This window comes from Chionomys nivalis, chromosome 21 (assembly GCF_950005125.1).
Source record: "Chionomys nivalis chromosome 21, mChiNiv1.1, whole genome shotgun sequence".
Taxonomy (NCBI): domain Eukaryota; kingdom Metazoa; phylum Chordata; class Mammalia; order Rodentia; family Cricetidae; genus Chionomys; species Chionomys nivalis.
The window spans coordinates 18,911,842-18,936,884 of NC_080106.1; the positions used below are offsets into that span (position 1 = coordinate 18,911,842).

At 45.0% G+C, this 25,043-nt stretch overlaps 1 protein-coding gene across 1 annotated transcript in view; it reads left to right on the forward strand.

Annotated features, from left to right (window-relative positions):
* Pkd1l3 (polycystin 1 like 3, transient receptor potential channel interacting) overlaps window positions 1–25,043 on the forward strand; it is a 52,958-nt gene that overhangs the window by 19,731 nt on the left and 8,184 nt on the right. The window contains exons 7-25 of the mRNA XM_057754268.1: window positions 1,264–1,391; window positions 1,481–1,607; window positions 2,679–2,807; window positions 3,635–3,866; window positions 5,322–5,515; window positions 8,292–8,522; window positions 10,361–10,462; window positions 10,704–10,882; window positions 11,651–11,797; window positions 13,820–14,022; window positions 14,427–14,623; window positions 15,053–15,239; window positions 15,813–15,999; window positions 16,085–16,316; window positions 17,957–18,056; window positions 19,999–20,136; window positions 21,351–21,536; window positions 23,023–23,332; window positions 24,644–24,777. Of these exons, the coding sequence (XP_057610251.1) occupies window positions 1,264–1,391; window positions 1,481–1,607; window positions 2,679–2,807; window positions 3,635–3,866; window positions 5,322–5,515; window positions 8,292–8,522; window positions 10,361–10,462; window positions 10,704–10,882; window positions 11,651–11,797; window positions 13,820–14,022; window positions 14,427–14,623; window positions 15,053–15,239; window positions 15,813–15,999; window positions 16,085–16,316; window positions 17,957–18,056; window positions 19,999–20,136; window positions 21,351–21,536; window positions 23,023–23,332; window positions 24,644–24,777 (3,343 nt within the window). The remainder of the gene's footprint in view (window positions 1–1,263; window positions 1,392–1,480; window positions 1,608–2,678; window positions 2,808–3,634; window positions 3,867–5,321; window positions 5,516–8,291; window positions 8,523–10,360; window positions 10,463–10,703; window positions 10,883–11,650; window positions 11,798–13,819; window positions 14,023–14,426; window positions 14,624–15,052; window positions 15,240–15,812; window positions 16,000–16,084; window positions 16,317–17,956; window positions 18,057–19,998; window positions 20,137–21,350; window positions 21,537–23,022; window positions 23,333–24,643; window positions 24,778–25,043) is intronic.

Here is a 25,043-nt window from a genome sequence, read left to right on the forward strand (position 1 = left end):
TTCCACTGTGTGTGATCTGAGGGGTGGATAAAATACAGACAGACACACACACGGACACACGATACAGCATGGGGAACCCTCAGGAACACCACACCTAGGAAAGGCCATCTATTGTAATAGATGGGAAATGTCCAGAAGCATCAGGTCTGTGGAAGCCTGAGTAGGCCAGGTTATTTCGAGGGGATGAATTTAAAAGCCAGATTGTGGTATTGGTACATATTGAGATGTAAACTTATATACTCCGAGTGGGTGAGTTCTACCACATTTGGGAATTTGATCTCAATGGAGCTGGTTTTAAATACTCATCATGTTGCTGAGGCTGCAGCTCAGCTGGTAAGGTGCTTGCTTTCCTGCAAGAAGCCCCGTGCTCCATCCGCAACACCCATAGACTGAGCATACACAGCATTTGGGATTAAGGCGGGAGGATCAGAAACACTAAGTGATCTTTGGCTACAGAGTTCATTCAAGGTCAGCCTGGGATACAGGACATCTTGTCATTCCACCCCACAAAGAGCACCTAACGTGAGAACATTGATGGAACAGGGCAGGAACAGAAGTTCCTCACAGGGCTGATTAACCAGTTAGAACTTCTGTGATCATGGGGAGTTTGGAATGGTACAAGTTCAGAACCAAGTTATCTTGGGCCATCATTCACCGTCTTAATAATCATTTGTTGTCGGTATGTGATCTGGCCTCTGTGTGACCATTGGGTAAATCCTTTGAAATGTCCAAACAGACTCCTAGTTCCCAGTAACCGAAAACCTGAGAATGCTATCAGACAGCAGCTGAGTCCCCCAATCTTTTTAATCCACCTACCTAATGATTCCACCAATGTATTAAAAAACTCCTTCATTTAAGACTTTGTTTGTTCTGTCATTATAAAAACTTCACCCAACTGTCACCATGATGGGACACGGAATTTGGGTGACCTGAATTTGAGTCCTGGACCTTGGTCACTCAACCCAGGATGAACTCTCTTATTTGCTTTGAGGTAAGAGCTGTTTCTTTCACCAATATGGGACAATATATATATAATCATATATTATAATATAATATATATTGTTTATATAAACACACACATATTTTATTGGCTGATGCGAAGTTGTTAGTGATACTCTAAACACTTCTATGAGGTTCCAAAGTCCACATCTGTGCTGTTCCCTTTCTTAACACCACTATCAAAATCCCTGTTCCCCTTGTAAGCCTATCAGAACCACTTCAGTGACAGTCCGCAGGTCACGAGGACTCTCACTCTAACTGCAGGTTGAGGACATGCTGGAGATGTCCTTGATGGCCCTGGGAGAGATCCACAAAGCATTTTCCCAACAGAGCCTGCCTCTGGAGTCGGCAGTGACCTTGACCTCTCCTGTGGCTACCGTGGTGTTGAGCAGGTTAGCAGGCTGGAGAACTGGGGAAGTTTCATTTTGGTTTTGACTTTTAGATGGCATGCAGGAACTGATTGTCATTTCAATTCTTGCAGCCACAATGTATCATCTTTGCCCCTGAGCACTTATACTCTGGGTGGCCCCGCACCCTTGAGGCTAGGTTTTCCATCCGCAGAAGCACTGAAAGAACTCTTGAATAAATACCCAGGAGTGAACCTTCAAGTGAGTATGAACTTGGAGATAGGAATGAAGATGGTATACTATGGCTGTGTGGGAATGTAGGGGAGAGAATACACACCGGCTGAGTCACATAAAGAAACTGTGGGCACTAATTTATATTTCATACTGAGACGAGAAAGGTCTCTTTAAAATGTCCCAGGAGGGGTTGGGAGATGGCCCAGTAGGTAAGAACTTATACTCTGTCAGTAAGAGAACCAGTTTGAATCTCCAGCACCCATATGAATATGTGGATGGCTGTGTGTGCCTGTAACCTCAGCTTGCGGTGCAGAGACTGGCAATTTATGAGAGTTCATTGGCCAGCCAACCTACACAAAAACACAAGCTTTCACTTCAGTGAGAATCCCAGGCAGAGAGCAGTAGAGGAAGATTCCCAGTGTCCTGCTCTGGCCTCTCTGTGCCTGTTCATTGCCATAAACTCTCACATGCAGACTCACGAATGTAACACACACACACACACACACACACACACACACACACATCTAGTATATAGCTAGGTTTGACGGCAGATGCCTGTTTTCCTAGCACTTGAGAGACAGCAGCAGGAGGATTGTGGTGAATTCAGGGTTCAGGGATCGCCTGGGCTATGTTGCAAGTCTCAAAAATATAAAAATCCAGTAAGAGAGTTTGGGAGTTTTAAATATGCAGATTTAACTAAGTTTTTGTTTTGTGATTTGAATTGATTTCAACTACTGACAAAGCTGGGATTATCTGAATCATAACTGATTCAGTGTAAAAAAAAAATCACACCAACAGTATCGGAGTTTAGAATACTTGCTTCCTACTACAAGCAGATGCATGAAAAAGATGGTGAGGACCCGAAATACAGTGCTACCTTTCATTGTTTCTCATCAGTGTTACAATGTTTAATGCCCCTTCTTTACCTAACACATTGTTTCTCATCAGCGTTACAATGTTTAACGCCCCTTCTTTACCTAACACATTGTTGGGGAATCCCAGCATTTAATTTGGAATTGCTACCTTGTAATCTGTTGGAGGGATCTCCTGGAAGAACAATTTGGCAACTGGAGGAACTGGAATTTGCTTCCTTGGCAGGTAACAGGACTGGCTTTCAACCCTTTTGAGACTTCAGATAACAGGAATATTGTTGGAAGTATTGGAAATGTGCTATTGAGCTCTGATTACCAATCGCTCCAAGTCCATGATTTAATAGAAAATATCGAGGTAATGGTTTCTTGATGGAAACAGGACATCCTTGGAAAGAGGATGGAAAGATGCAACAACTGCATTTTAGGCTCATGTCAGAGCTAAAGTAGACGTGCTGCCTTTAATGCCAGCACTAGCTCTATGGGTTCCACACCATCTAGAATACAGAGGGAGTTCTCTATGCCAGAAAGGCTACACAGTGCTGCGGGACAATGCTCTCATACACTGCAAAGATTTGTCACTTGTATTAGTTTAATAAAATTCTGATTGGCCAGTAGCCAGGCAGGAAGTATAGGCAGACCACCAGACTAAGAGAATTCTGGGAAGAGGAAAGGCTCAGTCTGCAGTCACCTGCCAGATGCAGAGGAAGCAAGACAAGAATGCCTCACTGATAAAAGGTACCAAGCCACGTGCCTAAACATAGACAGGAATTATGGGTTAGTTTAAGTTGTGAGAGCTTGTTGATAATAAGCCTGAGTTAATGGGTCAAGCAGTTTATAGTTAATATAAGCCTCTCTGTGTTTCTTTGAGACTGAATGGTTGTGGGATGGAGTGGGACAGAAACCTCTCTACAACACAGTGAGACCCTGTTTTTATTTTATTTTTTTTAAAAAAGGGATTCATGTCAGGGCCAGTATTTTGTTGCATATCTCAGGAAGCTTCATGAAGAAATAGAACTTGCTCAGTTCCGGGAGAAGCCATTTGAGACTATATACCCTTCACTAATTCCTGGCATTGGGTCCTAAGACCCAACGGAGAAAGCTTGGGAAGTTCCTTACCTCATCACTATAAGAAATACAGAAAGGCCCATCTTAACCTGGAGGATTAACTGTCTCTCTTTCTAGATCGTGCTCTGGAGAAATGCCAGCATGGAGATCCAGCCCACCAACCTCAACACAAGTACAGACCGTTTCACAATCACAGTGAATATCACTTCTGTGGAGAAAACACTTATTGTAACCATTGAACCCGAAAGTCCTCTTCTAATGACACTCTACCTGGGCGTCCAGGACAAACAGAACCACACTCACTTCTACCATAACACCAGCCTTCCGAGGGACCAGGTGTGGCAGAAAGGTATTGGCCATCAGATATCTGAAAGTTAATTGGTGATATGTTTTTCTTATTTTTAACTTGTGATTGTGAGGTAATTGTAGGTTCACCTGCAGCTATGAGATGAGGCAGCATGCATGTTTTTTTAACCAACCCTCCTAATGGTTGAGCTACAAGTTCACAACCAGAAAGTGACCTTGACCCAATGCACTGTCAATATGTGTGTGTGTGTGTGTGGAGAGAGAGAGAGAGAGAGAGAGAGAGAGAGAGAGAGAGAGAGAGAGAGTGTGTGTGTGTGTGTGTGTATATATATATGATAAAGCAAATTTTATAAAATCCTAATTGTAGAACCCAATGATAACATGGGTATATACTATCAAACTCAACTTTCAGTGTTGTTGAAAACACCCATAAACATATTAGGGGGCATAGCTCTGTGGTAGAACATGTGTTTAGTATGACAAGGCTGAGATTCAATCCTTATGATGAAAAACAATTGAGACCAACTATAAGAAATAAAATTCTAGTGCCATGGCCATATCATATTATTTCAAGTTTGATAAGATATAGATGAACGTACATGAAATACATATCCCAATTTTTGTTTTTAGTCTTAGATTTGAGTAAGGGTCAGAGATACTAAGTCTTGATATAAGACAAAATAGCATCATCAGAGAAGTTAGGAATCTGTCTCCGTCTCTCAAGTGCTAGCAAGGATTACAGATCTGTGCCACCATGGTGGGTTTATTGATGCTGGGGATCAAACCCCATATATGTTAGGTTCATATATGTTAGACAAGCACTCTTCTCACTGAGCTACAGTGTCTGTCTCTTAGTCAGTGTTTTATTGCTGTGAATGACCACAGCAACTCTTACAAAAGAAAGCATTTAATAGGGGCTTGCTTGGTTTCAGAGGTTTAGTTCATTGTCTTCATGGAGGGAAGCATGGCAGCGTGCAGGCAGACACAATGCTGGAGAAGTAGCTGAGAGTTCTATATCCAGGTCTGCAGGCAGCAGGAAGAGAGAGAGAGAGATACTGGGCCTGGCTGGACTTTTGAAACATACCCAATGACACACTTCCTCCATCCAACAAGGCCACACCTACTCCAACAAGGTCACATCCTCTATTCCTTCTCAAGTAGTGCCACTCCCTGATGACTGGGTATTCAAATATGTTAGCCGATGGGGGGCATTTTTATTCAAACCAGCACACAGCCCAAGTGTGATGGTTTCATTTTCTAAAGCTCACAGTGCATTCCAATTCATTAGACCTAAGTGCGCATGAATCAAAAGAACATGATTCCTGTTACTAGAACGGATTGGATGCAGAGTTCAGGATTGTGTCACCGGTCTTTATTGTACACATTTCTGGTACTTTATTTGTTTCCGCATTTGCAAGATCATAGTAATAAACAATAGTTGTGGATCTGAAGGTATTTCGTCCCATTGGAAGTATAATCCATGATTCTTTGTTCTAAGATGAGGAGTACACATGGGTGCTGACACCAGAGAGCCTGCAGTACGGGACTGGCACCTACTACATAATGGTCGTGGTAAATAAAAGTACAGAGGCCACACAGCACACACCTATCCTGGTCTCAGTGGTAACTGCTGTAACCCAGTGCTATTTCTGGGACCGAAACAACAGGACATGGAGGAGCGATGGATGCCAAGTAAGAGGGGAGTAGGGGGCTCTCTTAGACCTTACCTGCATCCCTTCCCCTTTCCTCCTTGGGCATAGGCCAGACACAACAGCAATAGGAAGGAAAACAAATCATCCTGGGGACAAAGAGGAGGGTGACCTGTGGTAGCCTGGCAGATATGTCTCTGGAACAGCAGGTCCATGCTGTGTTTTTCTAATTTCCATCTCAGTGAAGTTTCAGGCAAGCCGGGCAGTGCTGGGCACTGAGTGCCAGCTGATAGCCATAAACGAAAGAGAAAGCAGATGTGGGAGCTGCTTGCTAAATCTGTGGTGGCTAAAAGAAACAAGCCTCCTGCTAGACAGAAGAAAACATTTCCAGTTGTGAATGTTATAGACAGGGGTGGAGAGGTGGCTTAGCAGCTGAGAGCATTTCCTGCTCTTCCAGAGGACCCAAGTTCAGTTCCCAACACCCACGTATTGGGTTACAGCTGTCACCTGTAACTCTAGGGGATCCAGTGCCTTCTTTTTTTTTTTTTTTCTTTTAATCACTGCCTGGCCCATTAGTTCCGGCCTCTTATTGGCTAGCTCTTACATAGTGATCTAACCCATTTCTAATATTCTGTGTAGTACCACGAGCTCCAGTGCCTTCTTCTAGCCTCTTCAAGCACACACACAAACACACACACACACATGCACACACTCATACACATGCACACACATGCACACGCACACACACATGCACACACACATGCATGCACACACACACAGATGCTCACACAAATAAAAATAAAAGTAAGCCTTAAAAAAGAAGAATACATTGTAGATTTTTGTACACCCCATGCAGGCAAGAACATATTGTCACATTTACAGACATCATCTTGTCCCTGGTATCTGACCCTTTCAGACGACATCATACCTCTCAGTACATGGCCCAGGTTAGCCTCCAGTTCTCCCATGCATCACCACACCCAGCTTGCATATCCTTGATCCTGTGGGTGCCAGCCTGATCTACTGTCTACTTCAGGGACACCACACTGATGCAAGCCCCTGGTAACTGTGAAGCCCTTTTTCCAAGGTCTGGGACTGGATCTGGGTGTTGTGGTGTTTGTGTGTAGCCCCAGCACTTGGGAGGCAGAACAGGGGGGCCATGAGTTCAAGTCCAGCCTGAGCTACATAGTGAGACCCTATGTTTAAAAAAAAATAAGCTTGTGAGCTTGGTCTACAAGAGCTAGTTCAGAACAGGCATCAAAGCTACAGAGAAAACTTGTCTCAAAAAAAAAAAAAAAGAAAGAAAAAAGAAAAAAGAAGCTTGTCAAGGACAAAATGGAATTCTCAAGAAAGCAACTGCCTCAAACAGTAATTTCTGGCAGCTACTTCTCAGGCAAATTCCCCAGTCAGGAGCATCTTAAGAAGCCGGTTCTGCTGTTGGCTGTGGGTGAGCTAGGCAATGAAGCTTCACCACGTTTCGGAGAAACCATGCATTGAAGAGCAAGACCCAAGAGCGTTTATGCTGTCAGGGCACAAGCACTGATAACAGAATCATTAGGATGCTTCTACTCCACTGAAGCCCTCTGTGATGCTGCCTCTGAGTACAGGAGAGTAGTGACTGAGCAGCCGGGACTTAGCATCAGATGGCAGAACTAAGGAATTAGTCATGGAAGCAATATTTTCAGAGGAAGGGATCAATCCCATCCAAGGCTTCAGGCTTGCTAGGGAAGCACTCTACCGCTGAGCTCATGTTAGAGGCCTTCATTCACCAATTCAAACATGCGTTGGTAGCTTCCATTCACACATACTTCTTGGTACAATTTAAAAATACAACATTATGAAGAAATATTATCCCATATGGAGAATTAGAGGGAATAATTTAAAAGTTCTAAACATAAACCACTCAGCTTTCTCAAAGTTATTATTTTTCTAATTCAGAGGGTTTGGGGGGTTGTTGTTATTTTATTTTGAGACTAATTATGTAGGGTCTAATTATGTAGCCCAAGCTGGTCTGATTCTCATAGAAATCCACTTGATTGGGGAAGGATTGAAGGGAGGAGGGGAGAGGAAAGGAGGGGAGCAGAGAAAAATGTAGCACTTAATAAATATCAATTTTAAAAATCCATTTGGTTACGCTGGGATTATAGGCACAGGCCATCACACCTGGCCTCATTCAGAGTCTTAAAAATAATTAAACTAAGAATAAAAAAAAATAATAATTAAACTCTCCAGGCGGTGGTGGCACAGGCCTTTAATCCCAGCACTTGGGAGGCAGAGGCAGGCGGATCTCTGTGAGTTCAAGGCCAGCCTGGTCTACAAAAGCTAGTTCCAGGACAGGAACCAAAAGCTATGGAGAAACCCTGTCTCGAAAATAAAAAAAAAAAATTAAACTCTCAGGAATAATAGAAAGCACATACGTACTGTTTCCACTCCCTCCTGTCGAGGGTAGCCCTGGCCCTAGATTTGCTGCACATACTCAATAGACACCTTACATGCGAGGTACCACGTTAGAAACTGGAGATGCAGCAATGGAACATCAGTGAAGAAGATTGCACACATGCAGGGCTGCCTAGCAAGGTAGCCTGAATGCAACCCCTAGAACCCACATGGTAGAAGGGGAGGACTCATTCCTGCAAGCCATCCTCTGGCATCCACATCTGCCCTGTGGTGCATGATCAGCCATGCACATGCACAGAAATAAGCATATAGAAAACAATCTTCATATCCTCTTCTGTCTCAAGGCTGCCGTTGTTGCATTTCCTGCTTGCTGCTCCTTAGCTCACTCTACCTTAGACTTGGCGTCTTCCATCTCCTTCCAGGTAGGGCTGCAGAGCACCATGCTGAAGACGCAGTGTCTCTGTAACCACCTGACCTTCTTCAGCAGTGACTTCTTCATCCTGCCCAGGACGGTAGATGTGGAAAACACCGTCAAACTGCTTCTTCATGTGACCAGCAACCCTGTTGGGGTGTCGCTGCTGGCCAGCCTTTTAGGATTCTATCTCCTTATAGGCATGTGGGCTTGGAGGAAGGATCGAGCAGACTTGCAGAAGGTGAGAAGGCTTGGGCTCCAAAGGCCGTGTCTTGAGTGTGTGGAGTTAGATGGGGGAAGTAGGCATTACAGGCCAGGGAGCAGACATTTGAGTGGGGTAGTACTACATTTTTCTGCTTGTCTACTGTCACGAAACAAAGTCGCTTTTTTCTTTTTCTTTCTTTGTGGGGTTTTTTGTTTGTTTGTTTGTTTAGTGCCAAGGTTGTATCATAACAAGAGTCAAGCAGGTTAGAAACAAACCAGGAGACAGCTGTCATAGGAACTCGACTGAAATCGAACTCATTTTTTTTTTTTTCCAACACAGGGTTTCTCTGTTGTAGCCTTGGCTGTCCTGGAACTTGCACTGTAGAGCAGGATGGCCTCGAACCTACCTGCCTCTGCCTCCCAAATGCTGTGATTAAAGGCGTGCGCCACCACTGCTTCCCAGCTATGGGACTCATATTTATCTCACTTTATACACTAGAAAAAGGTATGCTGAGTCAAATTATAATTTAACATAATTACAACATACAGGAAACTAGTAAAGAATGCTTTCCTGGGGCTGGCAATATGGCTCCCTGGATAAAGGTGCTTGGCATTAAACCCAGTGAACTGAGTTTGATCCCAATATGCACACAATAGAGAGAACAGCAGTTGACTTCTGACCTCCGCTTGTGTGTTATGGCACACCTATGCCTGCACCCTACACACACATAAATAAATGGTAAGATTTTTAAATATTATTTTCTGTGTCTTGAGACACAATCTTATACTGTTCCCCAACCTGACCCAAGAAACACATGATATAGTCCAGGCTGGCCTTGACCTCACAGTAATCCTCAAGGGCTAAAATTACAGGTGTGAGCCACCATACTTGACTGGGTAAATTTCTTTAAGACGGGATCTCACTGAGTAGTACTGGCTAGCCTGAAACTCACTACATAGCCCAGGCTAGAAGTCAATTAAACTTATAAAAACAGACAACCCTTGAGAATCAAAATAAATGAAAATTTATTCGCCTCTTTCATTACCCCAACAATAATAGGGCTACCATCAATATTTATAACTCAAGCCCACAGAGATCCACCTGCCTCTGCCTCCCAAGTGCCACCACACCTAGCTATGATTAGAAAAAAATTTGAAACAGTGAAATACTTTGGCAGCTTTTTCTTAATTTCTGTTTTATACATTTCTTCTTCTTCTTCTTTTCTTTTTTCTTCAAGGCCTCATACATGCTAGGCAAGGGCTCTACCAAACAGCCACACTGCAGCCCCTTGTTTATACTTAGAAGTTCTGGGGGGTGGAGTCCTGGGTGAAATGTCACCAGCTTTAGAAAAGAAAAGTACAAGACAGGCTGGGCAGTGGTGGCGCACACCTTTAACCCCAGCACTCAGGAGGCAGAGGCAAATGGAACTCTGAGTTCGAGGCCAGCCTGACCTACAAAGTGAGTTCCAGAATAGCCAAGGCTGTACACAAAGAAGCCCTGTCTCAAACAAACAAAAAAGACAGCAGTTTAGTTTTCATTTTATATAAACAGCAAATGAGTCCATGGCCCTCACCGTTCATCTGAAACTCCAGTTTCCCTGGGTGCCCTCTACACTGCAAGCTCCTCCTGAGCGGGAGGGAGGTGGAGGGCTTGATGCCCAAGGCCTCAGGTGAATCTGAGGATGTTCCCTTTTAAAGACAGAGCCTGGAGTTTCAGACCTCGTCCCTCTGGTCACTTGGCCTGGGTGCTTGCCAGGTGACATCACTTCCCACTGCTTCCCATGGGGTTCCAACACTGCCACGGAGCAGCCTGTTCCCAGCTGGGCTCTACCGAATAGAGACCTGGCAAGCTCATCACTTCTTCTCTGCCCACAGGTGAAGTTGACCATCCTGGCTGACAACGACCCTGGCTCTGCATTTCACTACCTTATCCAGGTCTACACTGGGTATCGAAGGAGGGCTGCTACAACAGCCCAGGTTAGCAGGGCCACGTTCATTGCTGTGTGTCTTCTGCGAAGAGGCACACTCTAACCTGGCAATATCTTGGTGTCCAATAGTGCTTTAAAAGGAATCATGGGGATTGGCATTGCCTAGGCCTGAAGAGCGAGGAACCCTCCGGACTTGTCCAACTTCCCATGGCTGCTTCTTTCCACTTAAGTAAGAAAAACCCAAACGCGTCCCAGTGCCTCATGTTTTATCTCTCCTCGTCACGTCTCAGGTTGTCATCACCCTCTATGGCTCCGAGGGACACAGCGAGCCCCACCACCTTTGTGACCCACAGAAGAGAGTCTTCGAGCGGGGAGCGCTGGATGTTTTCCTCCTCTCCACTGGGTCCTGGCTGGGGGACCTGCACGGCCTTCGACTGTGGCATGACAATTCTGGCGGCAACCCTTCTTGGTAACTACCTGCCCTGTGCTGGCTTAGTTTTCTTTTAATTTTTGTTTGTTTGTTTGTTTGTTTTAATTTTTTACATTTATTTATTTATGTATTTTGTATGCGTATGTGCGCACCGTTCACCCGTGAATGGAGGTTAAGGGACGATGTGAGAGTCTCCCTTCCACCAGATGGGTTCTGGAAATTGAGCTCAGGTCGTAAGACTTGATGGCAAGAGCCCTTACTCACTGAGCCCCCTCACTGGCTCTGGTGTCTAGGTCCCTTGTAACCTTGCGGGAGACCAACAAGTTACCACCGTAAACAATAATGTATTCAGCCAAATCATAACGAGCGGCTGCTGGATTCAGGCCTTCAGAGAAAGAAAACCCAGAGAGAAATAAAGACACTAACGATGGGGGGGGGGGATTGTATAATGGAAGACGAGCCCCCCTCATTTTTATGGCGTCACAACTGTGAACAGCAGACAGTCACGGTGACTTTAAGAAATAATAGAACATTAAAACGCATGGAACAAAAAAAGTTGAAAGATACACTCACACACACACACACACACACACACATCTTCTCAGGCAGTGAAGTCTGCAGTCAGCCATCTTGGACATGACCTTCCTGAGGGCAGCAAGTGAGACTGGCTTGCCTGCCTATCCTTATTGCCTGGCAAAGCATCAGTTGCTTACCTGGGTCCTCACTGCAGGTGCAAGGTGACCCTCTTATTGCACAGCAGACAGTCGATGCCCACTTCCTAACATGGCGGCCCTGATCTGACTGCAGGTATGTAAGCCAAGTGATCGTCAGCGACATGACTGTGAAGAAGAAATGGCATTTCCGGTGCAGTTGTTGGCTGGCGGTGGACTTGGGCCACTGCGAGCGTGATCGGGTCTTCACACCCGCCTCCAGGAGGGAGCTCTCTTCCTTCAGGTACAATTGTCTGTGCAGACACTGATGTGCGCTTAGAGGGCTATATCTCAGCTCTTTACTCCTCTTCATCTCTCCATCAAACTTTTCAACTCACGATTTTGGCAATCCAACTCTTCTTGGCAATTCCTTCCTCAGACCAAAATGAATTGCTGCAAGAGGTCAAGCATGTGAACTTAGATAAAACGCCTAAATGTGGTCCCTAACCTCTCCTCAGGAATGTTCCCTTTGTGTGGCGGGAACAGTAAGCATCCGTTACTTCTGAGAAGCTGCTCCCATTCTGTTGCCCCAGAAGAAACCACCATCCTATTTTGAAAAATTAAGGGAAGGGAAAACCTGGGTAGTTGGTTTCCTTCAGATTGGCTGGGTCTGTAGTCATCTGAGACTTCATGCTGGCACCATGGTCAGCAGGTGGTGACGGCTGTCAGCCACACAGCACCTACACATGGCTACCCCGGCATGGCAGCCCCGGGCTAGCTGGGTGCTTTCTCTTGTGACCAGCTTTTCCTAGACTGGCATTTCAGAAGAACCAAGTCATTCCTGCTCTTTCTGACCCTGCTCTATAGAGCTTCCTAGGGAAGAGACAGTCTACCATTCAATGGGAGAAGTCAAGTGAGTTTTGAAAATGTATTGAAATCGTCACATGAGCATAAAGTTTGTAGTTTACCTGACCCAGTACAGGCTATGTAGCTTGATATTGCCTGTGTCCTCAGTCATATTTGGTGTGTGCTAGCTGCTTATACAGGGTCCTCCTGGGTTACTTTGGCCCAAACTGAAACCCATAAACAAGCTGGGCAGTGGTGCATGCCTTTAATCCAAGCACTTGGGAGACAGAGGCAGGTGGGTCTCTACTGAGTTTTAAACCAGCCTGGTCTACAGAGCTAGTTCTAGGACAACTAGGGCTGTTACACAGAGAAACCCGAGATGCCAGTTCAAGCACTAGGGATAAATTCTGGTCTCACTGTCAGTGGCCCCACAGACTGCCCAGCCATACAACTGTCACCCCTTCAGAGGGCCTAGTTTGGTCCTATGCTGGTTCCCCTGCTGTTAGCCCGGAGTTGGTGAGCTCCCATTAGTTCAGGTCAGCTGTTTCTGTGAGTATCACCATCATGGTCTTGACCCCTTTGCTCATATTCTCACTCCTCCCTCTCTTCAACTGGACTTTTTGGAGCTCAGCCCAGTGCTCCACTGTGGATTTCTGCATCTGCTTCCATCAGTTGCTGGATGAAGGTTCTATGATGACATTTAAGATAGTTATCGGGGCTGGAGAGATGGCTCAGAGGTTAAGAGCACTGCCAGCTCTTCCAGAGGTTCTGAGTTCACGAGTTCACAACCATCTGTAATGAGATCTGGTGCCCTCTTCTGGCCTGAAGGGATGCATGCAGGAAGAACCCTGTATACATAATTAATACATAAGTCTTAAAAAAAATAAATAAAAATTAAAAAAAGAAGATAATCTTTACAGATTGAATACATCATATTCTATAAAAAAAGATAGTTATCAATCTGACTACAAGGCACCTTGCCAAGAGTTTTAAGGTCATCTAAGACCTGGAGAGTTCCCCAAACAAACACAGAACACAGCCTTACACACGCACGTGGCTTCTGGATTCCAGAAGTGTTATCAGAGCTTTTCTAAGCCCTTTAGGATTCCCGTGCCCTGGTTCTGGTTTATGCAAGAAAATACCCACACATACAAAGTAAAAAAAAAAAAGTCTTAAAGCTTGTTTTAATCTCATATAATTCATGTTATCTGAAAACTTGATCAGAAAGATGTAAGTGGAGGCTGAGAAGTTGCTGTGCATTTTGCTGCTGGACAAACCATGCCTTGGTCTAGGTTGCTTCAGAGTGAAAGCTCAGGCTGGTGGGATGGTAAAGGCGTTTGCTGCTAAGCATGGTGACCTGCATTCAATCCCTGGAACCCACACTGCATAAGAAGGGCATTGACTCCTCTGACCTCACGCTTGAAGCCCCACACACAAAAGAAAAACTAAGTGGCTTTTCTCATCTAATTTCTCATTTTAGCCACCTGTTCTCCTCCACGATCGTAGAGAAGTTCACCCAGGACTATCTGTGGCTCTCGGTCGCAACCCGACATCCCTGGAGCCAGTTTACAAGAGTGCAGCGCCTCTCGTGCTGCATGACGCTGCTCCTCTGTGACATGGTCATCAACGTTATGTTCTGGAAGATGGGTGCTACCACGGCCCAGAGGGGTGAGCAAAGTATGCGTGAGCCGTGATGTGCGCTGTCTGCAGGGTGCAATGTTTGACTGTCTTTCCCTTTTTGAGGGTTAGGGATCAAGTCACAGTGTGCCTTCATTTCCCTGACGACGTCATATGCTAACACATTCTCTTGGTGCTCTCGTTGATAAGTAAAACCATCTCCAGGTGGTGTTGGCACACGCCTTTAATCCCAGCACTCAGGAGACAGAGACAGATGAATCTGAGTGAGTTCAAGGCCAGCCTGGGCTACAAGAACTAGTTCCAGGACAGGCTCCAAAACTACAATGAAACCCCGTCTCAAAAAAAAAAACTCATGATATTTATTGCCGTGGAACACTTTCAACCTCCAGATAAGTTCCCACGTAAGCAACCCAGGAGGGTGGAAGCTAAGCCTGGCTCTCCTTTTGTAGGTCCGTTGGCTGTGACCTGGTCAGAGATACTCATCAGCATCCAGACTGCCATCATCCTCTTCCCTATCCATCTTGTCTTTGGGCGGCTCTTCCAGTTGATTCACCCACCAGAAACTCTGCCCCCACTTCTTCCCACCCAGGCTGCCTGCCCCTCAGGTCTTGTATGTGAGTCCCCGTCTTCTACACAGGTGGTCACGGTAAGCTTCCGATCTAATTTTTGTATGTAAAGTACCCTCCCCCATCTGTGCGATGGGAAAGAGTTATGGAGGACTCCTTCGGAGGCTCACAGGGTCCTGGTTCCTTTTCTTTCTTTCCCTTAAGTCCTGTCCTGAGTTGATCTCGGTTCTAACTTCAAAGATTACTAACCACTCTGGAGTCTGAGTGTTGGGGCAGCCTGTACTACCCTGGAGCTGTTTTAGTTTTTGATGTTTGAGCAAACTGTCCCTCTCTCGTGCTATAGTCTCTCATAGAAGTGGTTTTGAAGCCACTGTGGGCTGACTCTTTCCTTACTTACACTAAGCATGGGCCCTTAATTAAAAGAAAAAGGCTTGCCAGTCTGTAAATGGCGCTCAGTGCTGGGCTTATGCAAGACAGACTGAAGCCTCTCAACTCGGTTTCATATTCAGGAATTAAAGCAAACTGTGGGATTCCTGCTCAGAAGAAATGCACACCTGCTCTCGGAGCGTGAACAATCTTCGTGGAGTTCTTGTGACATTGACACGCTGGTGACGCTTTTATCCAGCCTCATTTGTTCTCACTTAGAAGAGCAAGGCTGTCACCAGCAGACGGAAGCCCAGAGAGAAGACGGTAAAGGCCAGTGATTTAGTAACACATCTAGCGTCACCCCCACGCCCTTGCATACCTTAAATTCTTATTCATTTTTGCCTTTCAGCACAAGACAGTTTATGCCTATTTAATTTCCTTAAGCTGATAGCTTGAGCTGATAGCTTTGGTTTCTTGGCTTCTGGATAATCTGATAATAAAACCATAGTACTAATTGTAAAAACGTAAAAAATATTGAGATCCTATATTCCATCGGCTGAGCCTGCCATGTCATCTTTTCCTTCCCTTGAATGGAGAGGTGGCGTGATCTATGAATTTTGAATGCAGTTTGGGAACTTGCTAGTCCAGGCTGCATGTGCTGGAGCTCAGGTGGAAAAGCTCAGTAAGGTCTGAAGATTGTCTGGGTCAAAGTTCAGAAGCGTACACTAGTGAGCTGCGCCTGCACCCTCAGGAGGGAACAGCAAGCAGTGGCTGGAGCCTGTCTCCATCAGTACTGGGAAGCATTAACTTTACTGCCTCCTAATAAATTGCTCATCTCCACCTCTGATCCATATTTACTGAAATCTCCCATCTGTGAACATGTCAACCGAAATAAAACCACAGCAGAAAACCACCACCATTTCTGCCGCTACCTGCTCCAAGTTCTGCAGAGACTGAAATCCCACTTAAGTGCGCTCAGTGCTGCTCAGGCCCACCAGTCCTGTGACTTCTCAGAAGCAGTTAGCCAACTCCAAAACCTCCAGGAACTCCTGAAAACACAGATTCTTCCCAGGGAGGGAGGGCCATGCAGGTAAGCACCCCGGACCCCCGTCTCTACCCGGAAACTTTCTCTTGGTATCTAGCCAGAAACGATTCCTTCAGTTTCTATTCTTCAGGCACACGACCAGTTTCCCCGTCCTAAGCCCAGAAGGGAAGAAGCACGTGTCTTTTTGCCTGGTCAGATGGTTGAAGTACAGCTGCTGGTTCCTCCTAGGCGTCGTGAGCCTGGCTTCAGCTTTTTTCACAACACTTTATAGCCTGGAGCTGAGCAAAGACCAAGCCACCAGCTGGGTTATTTCGATGCTGCTATCAGTGCTTCAAGACATCTTCGTCAGTCAGCCCATAAAGGTACTGAGGAATGGGACGGACCATTACAGTTGTAGGAAGCTGGAGAAACTGAGGCCATGTGTGTAAACCCAAGTGTTTTGAAAATTAGTAAAGAAATCAACAGGCAGAATGATTAGGGATCTCTGTTGTGTTAATTAACAACAGAAAATAACTAGCAGCTAATAGATTAGCATATGAAGATGGAAACAATTTTTAAAAATCAAACATTGTGACCGGGCGTTGGTGGGGCACATCTTTTATCCCAGCACTCTGGAGGCAGAGGCAGGCAGATCTCTGTGAGTTTGAGGCTAGCCTGGTCTACACAGTGAGTTCCAGGTCAAACACTGTGGTTGATGAGATAGCTCAGCAGGTAAAGGCCCTTGCTGTCTGACCCCTGAAGTCTGACAACTTAAGTTTGATCCCAGGGACCCACATGAAGGTGGAGGGAGAGAACCAACTCCATGAAGTTGTCCTCTGACTTCCACAAGAACTGCACAGCATGCATGCACACAACACTCACACACACACACACAATGGTAATGACAATATTAATAATAATAAGTAAAATAATGACAGTAACTTTTAAAAAAAAAAAAAACTTTTTTTTTTTTTGGTTTTTCGAGATAGGGTTTCTCTGTCCTGGCTGTCCTGGAGACCAGGCTGGCCTCGAACTCACAGAAATCCGCCTGCCTCTGCCTCCTGAATGCTGGGACTAAAGACATGCACCACCACCTCCAGGTAACAAGCCACTTTTTCAAAGGAACATAATTGGGGTTAGAAAGATAGGGTTTCTCTGTCCTGGCTGTCCTGGAGACCAGGCTGGCCTCGAACTCACAGAAATCCGCCTGCCTCTGCCTCCTGAATGCTGGGACTAAAGACATGCACCACCACCTCCAGGTAACAAGCCACTTTTTCAAAGGAACATAATTGGGGTTAGAAAGATGGCTCAGAAGTTAAGAGTACTTGCGGCTTTTTGCCAAGGACCCGGGTTTGATTCCCAGCACCCGTACAGTGGCTCACAGATATCCGTAACTCCAGTTCCTTTTTTCTGACTTCTGAGGGTACCAGGCACGCAAGTGGTATACATAAATGAAGGCCAAACACTCATCCACATAAAATAAAATAGATAAATCTTTTTTTAAAAATCAGTGAACATAAAGATTTTTGATTCAGGAAAAGTCAAAGCACACCAAAGTATAAAAATAACATAATGAATGCACTCTCGAGTTCTGATACCCAGCATCAGAGATTACCAGTGATGGCCAACATTGCTTCATCTGTTTTGAAAAAGAAACTTCCAAAGTTCACATGACTTTCATCTGTATATCTCTAAAATTTGTATTTCTCTAAAAATTAAACATTTTAAAACAAAATCATGACAACGTGTAGATAAGTTAACATGAGAATACACACTTGAGGAGCCAGTTCTATCTCTAGTCAGTAAAGGAACCTGAGTTTGATCCCGGGATGCTACCTGGTAGAAGGAGATAAAGACTGAGAAGTTATCCAGATCTCCATGGGGATGCCATGGCTACAAGCTAATATAAATGCATGAATGAACGGGGCATGCTATCAGTCCCCAGCCCACTGTATGCATGACATCATTGTCTGGGGCTCTACAGGACCTGCTCACGGAGTTCCCCTGTGACTCTTGTCTCCAGGTGATCTTCCTCTCGTTCCTGTTCTCACTGACAGCAAACCAGATGCCATGGCTTAACAAAGATAAGGAACAACATGCCAAGAGAATCGTAGCACTTTGGGGTAATTCCAATAATCCCAACTACTGTTTAGTTTTATGAAAAGCAGACCATGTAAAAACAGTACAATTCAAGCCATCTCAGTGATTCCAATGTACTCAGAGGCCATGTTCTCTGCCCAGGAGCCCCGTGTCACACACTCACGCGTCCCCTGGAAACCAGTGCTTCTTCTCAGTGCTTCCGTGCTCTGCTCCATCTCTCCTCCCTCCTGAGCCCCAGATGGTGTTTGTACTGCCTGTCATCTCTACCTGAATGCCTCCAGTTGCCTCTGACCGAGCTGTCTGCCCGCCCCACAAATCCACTCTTCTGTATGTTCTCATTTCTGGCAGGTGGCATCACCACCATGGCTCTAAACATTAGAGTAACCCTAAGTACCCTGTCTGAGGGGTTACAACCTGTAAAAAAAAAAAAAAAAAAAAAAAAAAACTGACTAAAAGTTACTCACACCACCTGGAGGAATGTTGCAAATGCAATGTTGAGCCAAAAGTGCAAGATGTAAAAATGCCGGCACAATGCTATACATGTGTTGGCTAGAGCATATGTGTGCATCTCCTATAAATCCCCTATAAATCTCTAAAACTCAGGAAAAGGTTTCCTCTCTGAGAGAAGGAAGGGGTACGACATGGAGGAGAATGTGATGGACATGAAGCTAGCAACCACTCGCTTAAGCTAAAGGCTAGGCACTCCACACTAGTGAGGTTTTACAAATTAACAATCTCACTTGAAATGCCTTTCTAGTCCTTATTTCATTTCTTTGTTTGTTTGTTTTGTTTTTCTGTTCATTTGTTTGTTTGTTTTGAGACAGGGTTTCTCTGTAGCTGTTGTGCCTGTCCTGGAACTAGCTCTTGTAGATCAGACTGACCTCGAACTCACAGAGGTCCGCTTCCTCTGCCTCCGAAATGCTGGGATTAAAGGTGTGTGCCACCACCACCTGGCATCGTTTCTTATGCATTTGAGCTATTCTCTTTATGTGAAGTGACTTCTTTTTCAAGGTTCTTGTCCTTGTCCATCTGAAGATCTATGACCTGCCCTTAAGACAAATGTTGTGTGGGGTGTAGCTCAGAGTAAAAGTGCTTGCTGGCATACAAAAGGCCCTAAGGTCCCAGCACTGAGAAGAAAAGCCAAATACCAATTCCTCTGTGATGCCATTTCTAACTTTCTTTGGAGAAGTTTTGTTTATTTTCCAATGATTGTATCATACTTGGCACAGACATGCTAGTGACTTCTTTGACTTCCCTTCTCTCTGTCTATTTCCTTATCTCTGTCTCTAACCTCCCCTTTCGCTTATAAATCTATATGTTCTTCTGCTCCGCATAGTCTTTAAGGCAGACCATTGTCCCCTCCTGGATTCTTCAGAAGAGCTCAGTGTTGGGCCCTTTCCTGAATCTGCGTTGAGTAGAAGTCCAGGTGATTTCCACCCATGTTAGACTTGAAAACAGTGTTCCCCAAGCGCACTCCACTGAGTGGAAGCACAGGTTTCTAGTCTAAGACAGAAGAAGACAGCAAATTCCTTTATGCCCCTTGAATCGAATTTTTAAGATGAAAAGGCTAGGGATGTGCTCAGTAGAAATGCGAGGCCAGCCTGGGCTACTTCTGAGAACAAAGGCATTGCCAGGAAGGAGAACACGCTAGGGTTGTTGTTCGGTATGGTATCACAGTTCATGCATGTTAGATGTGCCCTCGACAGCTACTATATTGGTGCTGAATTTCATTTTTCTAGTAACCAGTTTCTATCATCTTCTATAAGTTTGGTCCCCAATGGGTTGGAATTTTAAGAAGGCAAACCCAGGCCTCTTCCCCATAGATGGAGAGGTACTGCTTAGATATCATTTTCTCTGTCCCTCCAGCATTCAAACAGAGATGCCTGCAACAGATGCTCAACAAACAGTTGGCAGCCATGTAATGAAATATAACATTTCTTTGACCTATATTTCAATATTTGACAGCGAAGTGTTCCTCATCAGCTCCTGGTTTGAGAGATAAGAACAATCCCATCTATACGGCCCCAGCAGTGACCAGCTCTGCCAAGCACCCAGGAAGAGCCTGGAAGAAGCAGCTCTTCAAGCTGACTGGCGGTAGCCTGGGTATGAAGGGGTGGCAGTGGCATGCACCTCGGTACACACTGTCGAGGGGAGCGTGGGGACAATAAAATGGAAAACGGGGGAGGGCAGAAAAGAGTCTTTGAAAATGAAATTTAGCCGTTTGTGGTGGCACACGCCGGTAGGATTTGCTGAAGGAGGCAGAAGCAGGAGGATCATGAGTTCGAGGCCAGCCTGGGCTACACATTTTAAAAAAAAAAATGAAATTTAGCATTCCAGCAACTGAGGTGATGTGATCCACGGAAGAACCCTGAGCTTCCAGTCCTCAGGTTTTTCTGAGGTGGTGCAAAGGGGAAAACAATACCCAGTTTATGTACTCCCTGGAGTGGGGGTGAAATTGCTTTGGAAAACGGTTCTCCTAACGCTGGGTTTGACGTACTTAGCACACAACTGGATTCCCTGGACCAGAGGACAGAAAGCAGCAACTTTCTTGTTCTTTTTTCTTTTTTCATGCCTTCCCCTTGTGAAGCCAGAACGTGAAAGAGCACTTACCTCTGAGAGTCCAAATGCAGTATGCTTATGGGGGATGTCTCTTGAGTTAAACTTCTGATTATTGGCAGGATGATTCTGAAAAATAAAAAATATATAATATTTATGTATACACACATATGTATTTCTGTGTATACAGATGTATGTATATATTACTCTGTGTGTGTTGTGTGTGTGCATGCATACACATTGGGTTGCCTATTTCAACTGCTAGGGGTTTTTTTGTTTTGGGTTTTTTTTTTTTTTTTGGTTTTTTTTTTTTTTTGGTTTTTCGAGACAGGGTTTCTCTGTGGCTTTTGAGCCTGTCCTGGAACTAGCTCTGTAGACCAGGCTGGTCTCGAACTCACAGAGATCCACCTGCCTCTGCCTCCCGAGTGCTGGGATTAAAGGCGTGCACCACCATCGCTCGGCCTGCTAGGTGTTTTTTTGTTTTGAGGGGATTTGGTTGTTTTTTTTGGCTTTTTTGATACAAGGTCTCACTATGTAGCTCTGGTTGTCCTGGAACTCACTATGTAGACCAGGCTGACCTCAAACTCACAGAGACACAACTGCCTCTGCCTCCCGAATGCTGAGATTAAAGGTGTGTGTCACTATATCCAGCTCCAGTTTGACTGTTTTTGACCTGCAAAAGTATTTAGGTGTAAGAAAAATGGAAAAGGTTTAGATTTTTAAAGTAACTGCTCAGATAGGATCTTTTGTTTGTGAACCAGTCCAGATCCTCTTTCTGGGCCTGCTGATGGCTACCGTCTACTCTGCCAGGGACTCCAGTCAGTTCTTCCTCCATCAGGCTATCTCGAAGAGGTTTTCCCACCGCTTCTCAGAAATCAAACTTCTGAAGGATTTCTACCCCTGGGCCAACCACACCCTCCTTCCCAACCTGTACGGGGATTACAGCGGTAAGGACCGTTCTGGGCAGCTGGGAGGTGCGATTAGCTCTCCTGAAACCCCTACTATAACCCATGGAAAACTAGAGAAAGATCAGCCAGCTTCTCGGTGTGGCCACACTCTGTGGACACTGCAAAGTCTCTGGGCTCCACCCAAGAAGCTTCAGTTAATGACTCATGGTGACCGGTGGCATCCTCTTCTGACCTTGGGCACCAAACTTGCATGTAGTGCACACATGTACATACAGGCAACACACTCAAACTTATTAAGTCTAAAATAAGTATCTCCAACCAGATGTGTTGTTTCGTGATGTCTGAAATCCCGGTAGTTGGGAAGTAGAGGCCAGCCTGGGCTACATAGTGAGGCTATCTCAAAACAAAAAACAAGGACTTGGGATGTAGAGTAATAGTCAATCACCAGCACTGAAAAAAAAAAATGTTTCCAGATTGTTCTTATTGTGTCAATAACTAATCCTACTAGCAAAGCACCAGAGCTGCCCACATCGTCCCTGCATAGTGGAAACATTTCCAAAGTGCACAAGGAGCCCTGGAGCAGCAGCAGGCTTTGCCGCCTTCACTCAAGAGAATCATCAGTTAGAGCCAAACCAGGGCGCCAGGTCCCACCTTCATAAAGGCAACCCTTTCTCCATCCTTCATCTTGTCTATATCTTTAAATCATAAAGCTGTGATCCTCCTGCTCAAAATCTCCCAACAAGGACATTCAGAATAAAGTGTCGAATCCCCCCAAAGTTGACAGGAGCTGCTCCATCCAGCCCTAGCTACATGAGGAGTCACCTCATCTCTCCTCCTCTCACTGATGCTCCTGTCACTCTCACTAAATACATCAGTCATGCCATCACCACCTTGAGAACTTGCTGCTGCTCCTCTGCTGGAATCTACATTGTGCTTCAGGCTCTGTCGGGGTCTCTCCCACACCGCTCCACCAGAGACTGTTTTCCCTGTCAGCCTAACAGCACTGCCGCTCCTCACAAAACACGGCCGCCTCACACCTGAACGCCCTGTGTTACCTGTCCTTCTTGTCCCTCACCTGTGAGCTCTCAGAGGGTGCAAATGCCCTTAGAACAGGGCTTGGTTTGTGTCAGCACAGAAGGTGTGCTCTTGAGGAAGGAACGGAGGTCGATTTTTCCATCTTTTTTAGGTTTAGTTTCGGTGTTGGTGTTTAAAGAAGGTGTTTTATTTCCGCACCTATTGTAAGTGGTATGGCGAGATGAATACTGTTATTTGGTGCCGAGTAGCCCCAATAAATTATCATTTTTAAGTTAATAGATTTCCCTTTGATCCTCTTAATTTATCTAGATAATGCATATCATTCAGAAATAGTTACACAGTTTCATTTGTTGTTATAATCTTCTTTTTGTCTGATTGCATTAGTTCATTTTCTGAATGTTTTCAAAATTGCCAAGGAACTGTGCATGGGTTGTCTCATTCAGTTAGCAATAAGGCAACTTTTTAATTGATCATTTTACTTTATCACTAGGATTTATTACTGATGGGAACTCCTTTCTTCTGGGCAATGTTCTGCTTCGCCAGATTCGCGTTCCTAATAGCACACTCTTCCCAGTATCTCTCCACGAACCAGAGAACTCACAGCCCCAGCATCAGGAGGACAGAGAGAACTATGGGGTCGGCTGGGCCCCCCCTGATACAAACATCACAGAAACTGACGGTATTTGGCATTATCAGAATCAGGAGCTACTGGGAGGCTATCCCATCCAGGGAGAGTTTGCCACTTACTCGGGAGGAGGATACGTTGTGAGGCTTGGAAGAAACGCCAGTGCCGCAGCCAGGTGAGTCTGTGCCCTGCCTGAACAAGAGGCCCATCTCAGGACAGCTGGGCATCTGGACCCAGCTGAGACATTCCAACAGCCATTATAATGCTTCTGTACTGTCTCCAATACATACATGCATGCACTTCTATTTTACACTTCTAAGAAAATATACCGTGTATTTTTATTATTACTATTATTATTATTATTATTTGGTGTGTGTTGGTATTTTGTTTGCATGTATGTCTGTTCATCAAATGTATGCAGTGCCCTCAGAGGCCAGAAGAGGGCATCGGATGCCCAAAGACTGGAGTTGCAGATTGTTGTGAGCTGCCATGTGGCTGCTAGGAATTGATCCTGGGTCCTCCAGAAGAGCAGCTTGTGCTCTTAACCACTGAGCCATCACTGCAGCCCCTGGAACTAGAGCTTTAAATTTAAAAATTTCCTAGTCCACTTCGAGTTACAAATATGTTTTGGCAATTTGAAAAGAAAAAAAAGAAAAGACCATTTTTAATCTGAAAAGAGATTTTAGTTTCAATTCTAGGGGTAGCTGAACTCAGGTGGTTCTATCTTAGACACACTGTAGTCTTCAGATATAAATGGGAACATTACCCTTTGTGAACCATGATGTTGAAACATCAGCCCACAGTTCGAACACCTGAACTAAACTGCCAAGGATTTACAAAGTGATTTGATCCAGGAAACCTGAGAGTCTTTGCCATTGTGAATGAAAAAGTCTAAATTAAAATAATTGTTTTCTGACCAGGCAAGATGGCTCAGCAGGTAAAGATGCTTGCCACTAAGCCTGATGACCTGAGACAAAACCCACGTGACAGGAGAGAAGTTCTGACCTCCATAGGTTCACCATGATACATACACCCTAAGAAATGTAACAAAATTTTAAAATAAAACTTGCTTCAAAGCTATAGCAGCAAGGAACTGCTCTAAGACAAGATCGATCAAGTAAGGGCATTTATATGTCCATGGTTCTTTCACCTCTTGCTACTGGATAGGTGTTGGTGTGGAGTATTTAAAGTTTCAAATAGTAGTTGACGGAGTTTATGAAATTAATCCTGCCTTACAGATCAAATGCCAGACAGGGTTACCCAAGTCTCTAACCTTGGTGTGCACGCACCTGTGAACATCTTGTGTCTTAGTGTACCATCATGTCACCACCGTGAGAATCTGGGTGTTACAGGTCATGAGGTCTTTTGTAGGAGCACAGGTCAAGGAATGTGGCTTCTCGTGTGGTCTGTAACAGCGCCAGGGTACTGTCCTCCATTTCAACACTGGGTGGAGAAAGTAGCTGCCTCTGTTTCCCTGTGTGTCCAGAGTTCTGCGGCACCTGGAACAGAGGCGATGGCTGGATCACGGCACCAAAGTCCTCTTCGTGGAGCTCACAGTCTTCAATGCTAACGTGAACCTGCTGTGTGCAGTGACCCTCATTTTGGAATCCAACAGTGTGGGTATGGAGGCCTCCTCTCCTTGCTCTGCAAGCTGGCTATCTCAGGACCAGGCCTCCTTTACTGATCATTTACCATTCTTTCAAGTGAATTTAATTAGAATGATTACTCAGAAATATGATTTTTTAAAGGCAAATAGTTCAACTAACAGCCTGTCTATATCCTACTCCCCAGAGGCTATTTTTAGTTTTAACTGGTATTCAACTTTTAATTTTTTTATTCTTTTATTTGACTTTTTTTGAGACAGGCTCTCTCTATATTGCCCCTAA